The sequence below is a fragment of the Ovis aries genome, chromosome 5 (assembly GCF_016772045.2).
Source record: "Ovis aries strain OAR_USU_Benz2616 breed Rambouillet chromosome 5, ARS-UI_Ramb_v3.0, whole genome shotgun sequence".
Lineage (NCBI taxonomy): Eukaryota > Metazoa > Chordata > Mammalia > Artiodactyla > Bovidae > Ovis > Ovis aries.
This window is the reverse complement of record NC_056058.1, coordinates 107,191,049-107,203,390: the sequence shown is the minus strand read 5'-3', so window position 1 is coordinate 107,203,390 and position 12,342 is coordinate 107,191,049. Positions and strand designations below refer to the sequence as shown.

General features: G+C 42.9%; 1 protein-coding gene across 2 annotated transcripts in view; it reads left to right on the top strand.

Annotated features, from left to right (window-relative positions):
• Nucleotides 1-12,342, top strand: part of TMEM232 (transmembrane protein 232) — a 274,691-nt gene that overhangs the window by 12,124 nt on the left and 250,225 nt on the right. For both annotated transcript variants that reach the window (XM_060416083.1, XM_012179047.5), the window contains exons 2-3: nucleotides 1,484-1,537; nucleotides 6,472-6,553. In XM_060416083.1, the coding sequence (XP_060272066.1) occupies nucleotides 6,489-6,553 (65 nt within the window). In that variant the 5' untranslated portion in view covers nucleotides 1,484-1,537; nucleotides 6,472-6,488. The remainder of the gene's footprint in view (nucleotides 1-1,483; nucleotides 1,538-6,471; nucleotides 6,554-12,342) is intronic.

The following is a 12,342-nucleotide window of genomic DNA, read 5'->3' as shown; positions in this document are numbered from 1 at the left end:
CTGCAGTGTCAGAGACCTGGATTTGATCCCTGGGCCGGGAAGATGCCCTGGAGAAGGGCATGGCACCCACTCCAGTATTCCGGCCTGGAGAATCCCATGGACAGAGGAGCCTGGTGGGCTGTAGGGTCACAAAGAGTCGGGCATGCCTGAGTGACTAAGCACAGCACAGTGCATGTGTGGCTATAGAAGGTTTAACCATGCAGAAGAGTTGAGAGCATAGTAGACGAATCTTCCTTTTCTTATAGCCCCAGATTTAACAACTGTCAATTCTGTGCATACCATGTGGTGTATTAATTATATAGTTTTTTACGTCTAAGGTCTTTATTGTATGTATGTGGCCAGTTAGACTGTTACACAAAGAACAAACACTGACGAGTTGTACTCTTCCCTTGACTAATGAGTCACTGACAGAAGGCACCTCATATATGAGGACCCTAGGGCAGCTGCAAGCGAAGCAGTCTGCACAGTAACAGATGCAGTCTGCGGCGCTGGAGACGGAGTTTAGAGTTAGTTGCTTCCTGCATTTGCACATGTATCCACTGCCCCAGACAAGCGTCTGGGGAGGAGACGTCACAGAGGCAGGGAGATGGGCCGAGGGAGAAATGTGATGAATGAGAAAGACTTGTTTCCAGAAGGAATGGTCAAATCACTAACTATAGCGCAGGGATCAGGGAGACCAGTACAGAAAAACTGATAGTGGCATTGTCCACCTGGAAATCATAGTCAGCCTTGGAAAGATTGTCCCAGGGTGGGGATAACAGAAACTAGATTGCAGATGTTTTGTGAACTAAAATACATTTAAAGGTAGATATCATTTAATATACAAATCATGTCTGAAGTAGAAGGTAAAAACAAGCTATTTACTTGCCCACTTCAGATAAATATGAGAGATAAATTTTCAGAGTCTATTTAAATGATTGAAAATCATCTCTGGAATGTGGTAGAGAAGACGGGCCTTGTTGCAGACCATAGTGGGTGCTGGTTAGGCCAAGAGATTGTATCAAGAGTGGAGGTGGGAGCAGGTCTTCGAAATAGTTGATGTCAGTATGATTTTTTTTAACCTTTCATTTCAAATTAATAGACGTTATTTTTAAAAATCAATTTCAAGGTCTTTTGATCTAGCCTTTAAGCTCAATTTTATTCACCTAAGATTTTGTTTCCATTTCCGTCCACAAACTCAGGCAGTACTCTGCATTTGGGGGTACCATAGAGAATAAAAGGATATTTAAATCTTAAAGCTCTATTTAGCTTATTAAAAAAGCCTCATTTTTACCCTTATGTCACAGTTTGCTGATTCAGGAAAAAATGATGGCTATTCCTTGACAATGATCTAAATGTGGGAAAATCCAGTTTAGCAGTCCGTTTGAATCTCTACATTTAATTGTTGCGATTTCCCAGCAGTCAACCAAGTGAGTTTTTGTATTTGATGGCAGATCACTCAAAAGTATGTGGCCTCATTTTCATTTTCTCTTCCACTTTTCAGGTGGTCTGGGTGTTGCTGACTCTAGTCCCTGGACTCTCTAATTGGTAGAAAGAGGTAAGAGGCTGGATGAGGAACTCAGACAGCAGGAGGAAATCAAAGTGGGAACAGGCGCCCTTGCTCACCCTCGCGGAGGGCGGCCTGGTCCCTTCCGTGCTGCAACCTTGAAGGCAGACTCCTGCAGCAGGCTGCGGGCGGCTTAGGTCCGCCCACCCCTGTGGTTGTGCTGTGGCCACGGGTCAGGCACATGCTTTGCCCCTCTGCTCCTCAGATGATAGTTGATTTGTGACCTTTCTGTATCTAATGGCTCATAAGGTGCCCCAGCTGCGTCACAGTTATTTTTCGTCCTTTATAGTTTCTTTGTATTCTGTTGCTGAAGGACATGTTTGTCCAGGTGCAAGCTCTCCAGTGAAGGGCATCCAGGTTACTAAAGACAGTGAGAGAAGCCACTTTTTGTCTCTTTCTATACAATTCACAAGTCACCATCACTGCATGTAGCCGTCTTCAGTTCAGTTCAGTCGCTCAGTCGTGTCCGACTCTTTGCGACCCCATGAATCGCAGCACGCCAGGCCTCCCTGTCCATCACCAACTCCTGGAGTTCACTCAAACTCACGTCCATCGAGTCAGTGATGCCATCCAGCCATCTCATCCTCTGTCGTCCCCTTCTCCTCCTGCCCCCAATCCCTCCCAGCATCAGAGTCTTTTCCAATGAGTCAATTCTTCTCATGAGGTGGCCAAAGTACTGGAGCTTCAGCTTTAGCCTCATTGCTTCCAAAGAAATCCCAGGGCTGATCTCCTTCAGAATGGACTGGTTGGATCTCCTTGCAGTCCAAGGGACTCTCAGGAGTCTCTTGGGGAGGCATAAAAGGTACAAATCTCCCATGTAGTTTTTAATAAATGGTTCAAAAATCCTTTTTATCAAATAGTATATTAGACGTTGAGTGTTTTAGCTTGACTAATCGAAAAAGCAAGAGAGTTCCAGAAAAACATCTATTTCTGCTTTATTGACTATGCCAAAGCCTTTGACTGTGTGAATCACAATAAACTGTGGAAAATTCTGAAAGAGATGGGAATACCAGACCACCTGACCTGCCTCTTGACAAACTTATATGCAGGTCAGGAAGCAACAGTTAGAGCTGGAAATGGAACAACAGACTGGTTCCAAATAGCAAAAGGAGTACGTCAAGGCTGTATATTGTCACCCTGCTTATTTAACTTCTATGCAGAGTACATCATGAGAAACGCTGGGCTGGAAGAAACACAAGCTGGAATCAAGATTGCCGGGTGAAATATCGATAACCTCAGATATGCAGATGACACCACCCTTATGGCAGAAAGTGAAGAGGAACTAAAAAGCCTCTTGATGAAAGCGAAAGTGGAGAGCGAAAAAGTTGGCTTAAAGCTCAACATTCAGAAAATGAAGATCATGGCATCTGGTCCCATCACTTCATAGGAAATAGATGGGGAAAGAGTGGAAACAGTGTCAGACTTTATTTTTTTGGGCTTCAAAATCACTGCAGATGGTGACTGCAGCCATGAAATTAAAAGACGCTTACTCCTTGGAAGAAAAGTTATGACCAACCTAGGTAGCATATTCAAAAGCAGAGACATTACTTTGCTGACAAACGTTCGTCTAGTCAAGGCTATGGTTTTTCCTGTGGTCATGTGTGGATGTGAGAGTTGGATTGTGAAGAAGGCTGAGTGCTGAAGAATTGATGCTTTTGAACTGTGGTGTTGGAGAAGACTCTTGAGAATCCCTTGGACTGCAAGGAGATCCAACCAGTCCATTCTGAAGGAGATCAGCCCTGGGATTTCTTTGGAAGGAATGATGCTGAAGCTGAAACTCCAGTAGTTTGGCCACCTCATGCGAAGAGTTGACTCATTGGAAAAGACTGTGATGCTGGGAGGGATTGGGGGCAGGAGGAGAAGGGGACGACCGAGGATGAGATGGCTGGATGGCATCACGGACTCGATGGACGTGAGTGTGAGTGAACTCCGGGAGTTGGTGATGGACAGGGAGGCCTGGCGTGCTGCGATTCATGGGGTTGTAAAGAGTCAGACGTGACTGAGCGACTGAACTGAACTGAATAATTAATATGTGTGACTGGTTATAGTAATACAGTGCAAAAAATCTGGTTGCACATATAATAATAGTAGCAACAATTCCTGCTACTATTGACTTCAGGTTTTAGAAGATACTAAGAACTTGAGGAATATTCTTAGGAAAATTTTGTGAAAGTTAATGACATTTTTGTATTCATTTTTTTGAGTTTTTGTGGGGTCAGGAGCAGAAGTCATTCTGAGTCTTGTTTTCTTTGTCTCTTTACCTGCCTGAGGCTGTGCTTCCATCATCTCCGTGGCAGACGTTTCTGAAGACATTCCTCTTCTCTTTTTGGAGATTTGAGATCATTTGGTTGCTGTTTCTTTTTTTAGCTGAAAGCAAGAGTAATAATAAAATAGACAGTCTTATCTCTCTCATATATCACAGTAGTATTCAGATATTGTTTCATAAACTAGTGTTGGTTAAGGACTTTTACTATCAAGGTATATGCTCCCAAGAGTAAGTGTCTTTTACAGCAATTTGGTGTTTTCTGCCCATCCAGTCTGGGGAGATCCCATCAACAGGGTTTTATGGAACGTGCATGCTGAGTAGATAGCGCGAATACCCACCATGTGAGGACTCTTTACCCACAGATGTGAGGACTCTTTGGACAATAGGTTCAGTGATCAAGGGAGAATTTCTAAAATAGTCTCTAACTTTTGCAGTTTCAAAAATTATGACTAATCCTAGTCGGTCCTGTGAAATATATCAGGAAACAGCTAAAAGCTCTAGGTCAATATGCCATTGGAAGGACTGATGCTGAAGCTCCAAAACTTTGGCCACCTGATGCCAAGAGCCAACTCATTGGAAAAGACCCTGATGGTGGGAGAGATTGAGGGCAAAAGGAGAAAAGGGCAGCAGAGGATGAGATGGTTAGCTAGTATTATTGACTCAATGGACATGAGTTGGAACAAACTCAGAGACAGTAGAGGACAGGGGAGCCTGGTGTGCTAAGTCCATGGGGCTGCAGAGTCAGACACGACTTGGCAACTAGACAGCAATATGCCCAGCACAAGCATATTAAGATCCACTTGTCTTCAGTTCACTTCCTCGTAAATTATTTTTTTTCTCTAAGTACCTTTTAAGGTGGAAATACTCAATGAGATGTTAACTGTTTTATAAAATAAAGTCCTGAATATATCAATCCTACTTGGATATAACTTACATTTTATATTAAAGTTAGGCCAACTCTGAATGGCAACCCACTCCAGTGTTCTTGCCTGGAGAATCCTGTGGACCGGGGAGCCTCGTGGGCTGCTGTCCATGGGGTCACACAGAGTCGGACACGACTGAAGCAGCTTAGCATGCACGCATGCATTGGAGAAGGACATGGCAACCCACTCCAGTGTTCTTGCCTGGAGAATCCCGTGGACAGGGGAGCCTGGTGGGCCACTGTCCATGGGGTCACACAGAATCAGGCACGACTGATGCGACTTAGTAGCAGCAGCAGCAACTCTGAATGACATCCCTGTAATGTCACTGTACAGCTGCTGACTTAAATGTTCTAATGGACGTGGATTATTAGAAGCAGTAAGAGATAATGCTCTAAGTTCTGATGGATGTGGATTATTAGAAGCAGTGAGAGATAATGCTCTATGTTCTGGACGTGGATTATTAGAAGTAGTAAGAGATAATGCTCTATGTTCTGATGGACGTGGATTATTAGAAGCAGTGAGAGATAAATATTTTCTGTTTCTGATACGTATTTCTTGCTATGTAATTTCCCATTGCCCCTCCTGGTGGGCCTTCCACCCTTCTCCACTTTGCCCTGCACCTTCTGGCATCCAGTTTGGTTTAGCAGATGGAGGTGCAGGTAGACGACTGGAGTGCAGTGCTGGGGGCTCCCTCTTGGCAGGCAGGCTCAGGTCAGCTGCATCTCTCCATCAAAGGCCGAAGATGTTCCTTGAGCACCGTCCTCCTACAGCTGTCCATTCGGGGTCCTTCTGCCCCTCAGTCCTGAGCATAGTAATGGTTCCCTCTCTTCTTGCCAGCCCCTGAGAATGGCGCATCTTGGATTTTTCTAAACCTTTTTACGTGAATGTCTCTGCTCACATATTTGGAAAATCGCTTTATTCAGTTACCCCATTTAAGGGTGCTGTCCATTTCCTGCTAGAACCTTGGCTAATGACCCAGTTTAAAAAATTAGCTATCTTAAAAAATGATATGCAAGATAATTTAATATAAGTCTATCCATTTCATTATGCATCTGACTACTCCACTAAACACAAAATAGTGTGATTTACTTTTGATCATACACTAATAAAATGTACTCAGAAATATTTCACAAGGGTAATAAATGTGGATATGAGAGTCAGCAGAGAAAGCATATTCTAAATGGGAAAAAAAAACAGACATAAAAAGAACTTTACAAGTGATTTAAAAACAAAAAACAGAAAGCTTAGTAATCTAATGATTATCACAAGCACTTAGATAAAGCTTACTATATGCTAGGCTCTTTTCTAACTAATCTATGTATTTTGACTTGTTTATTTCTTCCAGAAACTCTATAAGGAGGTACTGTTCCCATTGTGCAAGTGAGAAGGCAGATATAATTCAGTAAATTAGTCTGGTTGTGTTCTCTTTACTATGCTGCGCTGCTCTTTTAACGGTTTTGCCGATTAAACTGCTAAAGTATAGCAAAGACTGAGCACTATATGAAACAATCAGTTTATAATGGTGACATAGTATAAATAACATGGACTTCAAAGCTGAGTTTGACTCCTAGGTCTGAATTTTAAATTTAAGTTCTTCCTTAATATAGTTTTACTCCTAAGCCTGATTTTCCTTCTTACCACCCTTTTCCCATTAAGTCATGAATTTGCATGAAATGTATTACTGGGTACTGTGAATGAATTTGTATTCTAATATAAAATTTAATATTTCTCTTTAGGTTTATGATCTGTGAACATGCCTAATAAATCACCTGTGATTGGTAAATCTGAAGTAGTATCTTCCTCTTATGAAAAATCAAAGTAAGTTTGAAAGAAAACTTCATGCTATTAAAGTAGTAGACCCATATATATTGTAAAATTTAGAAAGTTACAGAAAATTGTGAAGAGTAAAATATAATTGCTCATAATTCAATGTTGTTAATCCTTAAGTTATGTTCAACTGTTTTGTGACCCCATGGACTAGCCCATCAGGGTCCTCTGTCCATGGGATTACTGGAGGCAAGAATATCCAGGGGAGAATACTGGAGTGGGTTGCCATCTCCTTCTGCAGGGGATCTTCCTGACCTAGGAATCAAACTTGCATCAGCGGGCAGGTTCTTTACCACTGAGCCACCAGAGAATCCCTCATAGTTAAATAACTGCTATTCTATAAAGTAATAACTTTGTAATGATTTTGTATAAGATCATATATTTCAAAAAATTTAAGTTGCTGCACTAATCCATGAAATGCATAAGAGGAAGTGTTCAATAACTACTGAATGACCAAGCGTCTTAGTCATTTCTAAGCCCTTTGCTGTTTCGAAGTAAGCCACAGTAGGATATTTTTCTGCGTTTCAAAGTATTTCTTTGGGATAGGCTTCTGAAGTGAAGTAAGTGACTAGACCAAAGTTTGTTAATTCAAAAATGGTTTGGGATTCTGAGAAATTTGAGAGCTTCTTTAGGTGTGCGGGTCCTCGTTGCCGCGCTCAGGCCTTCTCTGGTTGCCGCGGGCGTGGCCCTTGTCACTACAGTGTGTGTAGTTGTGGCGGGTGGGGCCCTCTTCACTGCGGTGCGTGGCTTCTTTCAACCACGGGCTTTTCTCACCCTGTGGAGCACAGGCCCTGGAGCACGTGGGCTTCAGTCACTGTGGCCTGCGGGCTCGGTCCTCCCAGCTCATGGGCTTAGAGCGCAGGCTCAGTAGCTGTGGCCTGTGAGCTCAGCTCTTCCAGCTCGTGGGCTTAGAACGCAGGCTTAGTAGCTGTGGCCTGTGAGCTCGGTCCTTCCAGCTCCTGGGCTTAGAGCTCAGGCTCAGTAGCTGTGGCCTACGGGCTCACTCCTCCCAGCTCGTGGGTTTAGAGTGCAGGCTCAGTAGCTGTGACCTGTGAGCTCAAACCTCCCAGCTCGTGGGCTTAGAACATGGGCTCAGTAGCTGTGGCCTGTGAGCTCGGTCCTTCCAGCTCGCGGGCTTAGAACTCAGGCTCAGTAGCTGTGGCCTGTGCGCTCGGTCCTTCTGGCTCGCGGGCTTAGAGTGCAGGCTCAGTAACTGTGGCCTGTGAGCATGGTCCTTCTGGCTCACGGGCTTAGAGCGCAGGCTCAGTAGCTGTGGCCTGTGAGCTCAGATCTTCCGGCTCGTGGGCTTAGAACGTGGGCTCAGTAGCTGTGGCCTGTGAGCTTGGTCCTCCCAGCTCGTGGCTTAGAGCGCAGGCTCAGTAGCTGTGGCCTGTGAGCTCCCTCCTTCCGGCTCGCAGGCTTAGAGCGCAGGCTTACTTGCTGTGACCTGCGGGCGCACTGGCTCTGCAGCGTGTGGAGTCGTCCTGGACCGGGGATTGAACCTCCATCCCCTGTGCTGGCAGGAGGACTCCTGGCCCCTGTAGCACCAGGAAGTGTGTAAGAACCTAGAGAGCGCAGTAGAGTATGTGATAAAACTTACGTGCAGACGTATTTGTTTGTTTCAAATATTTTTCTTTAATAAAGATGCGTGCGTGTGCGCTAACTCACTTCAGTCGCGTCCAACTCTGTGCAGCACTGTGGACTGCAGCCCGCCAGGCCCCTCTCTCCATCGGATTCTCCAGGCGGGATACTGGAGTGGGTTGCCATTTCCTTCTCCAGGGGATCTTCCTGACCCCCCCAGGGATGGAACCCAGGTCTCTTACATGTCCTGCGTTGGCAGGTGGGTTCTTTACCATGTGCACCATCTGGGAAGCCCTAATTAATTAATAAAGAATAGATAGCAGATAAACTGCTTTGACCACATGTCCTTCCAGTTATAATTGTGGCATATATTATTTCCATTCACTTTTTCACTTTAATAGATAAGATACATAAATCATATTTTCCATTCCATTTCCTAAAGTACATACTGAGGGATGGAATTATTGACTATATCAAACAGAACATGTTAATTGTTTTTTTTTCTTTCTTTCTCTTTTTTTAAACAACAAAACCATTTTGTACTGCGGTAAAATTGAAGAAATGGGAAAACCACTAGACCATTCAGGTATGACCTAAATTAAATCCCTTATGATTATACAATGGAAGTGAAAGTGAAGTTGCTCAGTTGTGTCTGACTCTTTGCGACCCAAAGGACTGTAGGCTACCAGGATTCTCCATCCATGGGATATTCCAGGCAAGAGTATTGGAGTGGGTTGCCATTTCCTTCTCCATATGATTATACAGTGGAAGTGACAAATAGATTCAAGGGATTAGATCTGATAGAGTACCTGAAGAACGATGGCCGGAAGTTCTTAACATTGTACAGGAGGCAGTGATCAAGTGATCTCTGTCTCTTCAGTTGCTAAGTCATTTCTGACTCCATGGACTGTAGCCTGCCAGGCTCCTCTGTCCATGGGATTCTCCAGGCAAGAACACTGTAGTGGGTTGCCATTTCCTTCTCCAGAGGATCTTCCCAACTCAGGAATAGAACCCGGGTCTCCTGCATTGCACGCAGATTCTTTACCACCTGAGCTGAGGGAAGCCCCATGATCAAGACAATCCCCAAGAAAAAGAAATGCAAAAAGGCAAAAATGATAGGTGAGGAGGCCTTGCACATAGCTGAGAAAAGAAGAGAAGCTAAAGGCAAAGGAGAGAAGGAAAGACATACCCATTTAAATACAGAGTTCCAAAGAATAGGAAGGAGAGATAAGAAAGCCTTCCTCAGCAATCAATGCAAAGAAATAGAGGAACACAACAGAATGGGAAAGACTAGAGATCTCTTCAAGAAAATTAGATATTAAGGGAACATTTCATGCAAAGATGGGCTCAATAAAGGACAGAAATGGTATGCACCTAACAGAAGCAGAAGATATTAAGAAGAGGTGTCAAGAATACACAGAAGAACTATACAGAAATGATCTTCACAACCCAGATAATAAGGATGGTGTGATCACTCACCTAGAGCCAGACATCCTGGAATGTGAAGTCAAGTGGGCCTTAGAAAGCATCACTACGAACAAAGCTAGTGGAGGTGATGGAATTCCTGTTGAGCTGTTTCAAATCCTAAAAGATGATGCTGTGAAAGTGTTACACTCAATATGTCACAAAATTTGGAAAACTCAGCAGTGGCCACAGGACTGGAAAAGGTCAGTTTTCATTCCAAACCCAAAGAAAGACAATGCCAAAGAATGCTCAGACTACCGCACAATTGCATCATCTCACATGCTAGCAAAGTAATGCTCAAAATTCTCCAAGCCAGGCTTCAACAGTACATGAATTGTGAACTTCCAGATGTTCAAGCTGGATTTAGAAAAGGCAGAGGAACCAGAAATGAAAACGCCAACATCCACTGGATCATTGAAAAAGCAAGAGAGTTCCAGAAAAACATCTACTTCTGCTTTATTGACTATGCCAAAGCCTTTGACTGTGTGGATCACAATAAACTGTGGAAAATTCTGAAAGAGATGGGAATACAGACCACCTGACCTGCCTCTTGAGAAATCTGTATGCAGGTCAGGAAGCAACAGTTGGAACTGGACATGGAACATCAGACTGGTCCCAAATAGGAAAATGAGTACCTCAAGGCTACATATTGTTACCCTGCTTATTTAACTCATATGAAGAGTACATCATGCGAAATGCTGGACTGGATGAAGCACAAGTTGGAATCAAGATTGCTGGGAGAAATATCAATAACCTCAGATACGCAGATGACACCACCCTTATGGCAGAAAGTGAAGAGGAGCTAAAAAGCCTCTAGATGAAAGTAAAAGTGGAGAGTGAAGAAGTTGGTTTAAAGCTCAACATTCAGAAAACTAAGATCATGGCATCCATTCCCATCACTTCATGGCAAATAGATGGGGAAATAATGAAAACAGTGTCAGACTTTATTTTTTTGGGCTCGTCAGACTTTATTTTTTTGGGCTCCAAAATCACTGCAGATGATGCCTGCAGCCATGAAATTAAGATGCTTTCTCCTTGGAAGAAAAGTTATGACCCACCTTGACAACATATTAAAAAGCAGAGATATTACTTTGCCAACAAAGGTCCATCTAGTCAAGGCTATGTTTTTCCCAGTAGTCATATGGATGTGAGAGTTAGACTATGAAGAAAGCTGAGAAATGAAGAATTGATGCTTTTGAACTGTGGTGTTGGAGAAGACTCTTGAGAGTTCCTTGGACTGCAAGGAGATCCAACCAGTCCATCCTAAAGGAAATCAGTCCTGGATATTCATTGGAAGGGCTGATGCTGAAGTTGAAGCTCCCATCCTTTGGCCACCTGATCTGAAGAGCAGACTCATTTGAAGACACCCTGATGCTGGGAAAGATTGAAGGCGGGAGGAGAAGGGGACAACAGAGGATGAGATGGTTGGGTGGCATCACTGACTCAATGGACATGAGTTTGAGTGAACTCTGGGAGCTTGTGATGGACAGGGAGGCCTGGCCTGCTGCAGTCCGTGGGGCCACAAAGAGTCGGACACGACTGAGCTGAACCATCAGTTAACAATGTAGTGATAGTCTCAGGTGAACAGTAAAGGGACTCAGCCATGCATATACATGTATCCATTCTCGAAATGCCCCATCAATCTAGGCTGGCACATAATGTGAGGATTCCATGTGTTATCCAATACGTTTCTGTTGGTTCCATTTTAAATATAGAGGTGTGTACATGACCTTCCCAAAGTGCTTAACTGCCGCATCCCCTTGGCAACCAAGAGCTTGTTTTCTAAGCCTGTGAGTCTCTTTCTGTTTTTTAAGTAAGTTCATTTGTATTATTAATTCTGTCTTTAGTGATTAGTCATTTTTGTAATTTGCTTAAAAACTGTCTATACCACAAGATCAGGTGGATATTGTTATAAATTATTTTTTAATCTTACTGTTTTTTCTTTAAACATATATGGAAATGACTTTTGTTAATGATAAGTGATGGTCCAGTTCCTCATTTTTGTGTGCATACCAACTTGATCAGTATCATGTATCAAAAAGAATATCTTTCTTCACTATTTTTCTAGCACAACTATTACATAAATCGTGTCCACATATAGTGGGTATGTTTCTGGGCTCTCTTTTCTATTTCCCTGGTCTATTTGTCCCTTATTATTATTATTATTATTTTGGCCAAACTATGCAGCTTGTGGCTACTTAGTTCCCTGGACAGGGATAGAACCTGGGAGCTTGCAGTGAAAGCACCAAGTCTGAACCACTGGGCTCTTGGGGAATTGCCTGTCCATTTTTATATTAATACCAAGCTGCTTTAATCACTGTCATTTAGTGATACTATTTAATAGTCAATATGACACATTTTCCAAATTTCTTCTTCAGTAATAATCCTGCATATTATTTCTACTTAAAATTTTTATTTTATTGAGGTGTAGTTCAAAATAATAGTTGCTGGCATAGAATATAGTGATTTAAAGTTTTTGGAAACTGTACTACATTCAAAGTTATTATAATATTGGCTATATTCCCTGTGATGTACAATATATCTTTGTAGCTTATTTATTTTATACATAGTAGTGTGTACCTCTAAATACCTTACCTCGACATTTCCCTACCTCCTTCCCTCTCCCCAGTGGTAATTGCTAGTTTATTCTCTCTACCTGTGAGTCTCTTTCTGTTTTGTTACATTTATATATTTTGCTTTATTTTTTATACTCACAATATAAGTGGTAACATACA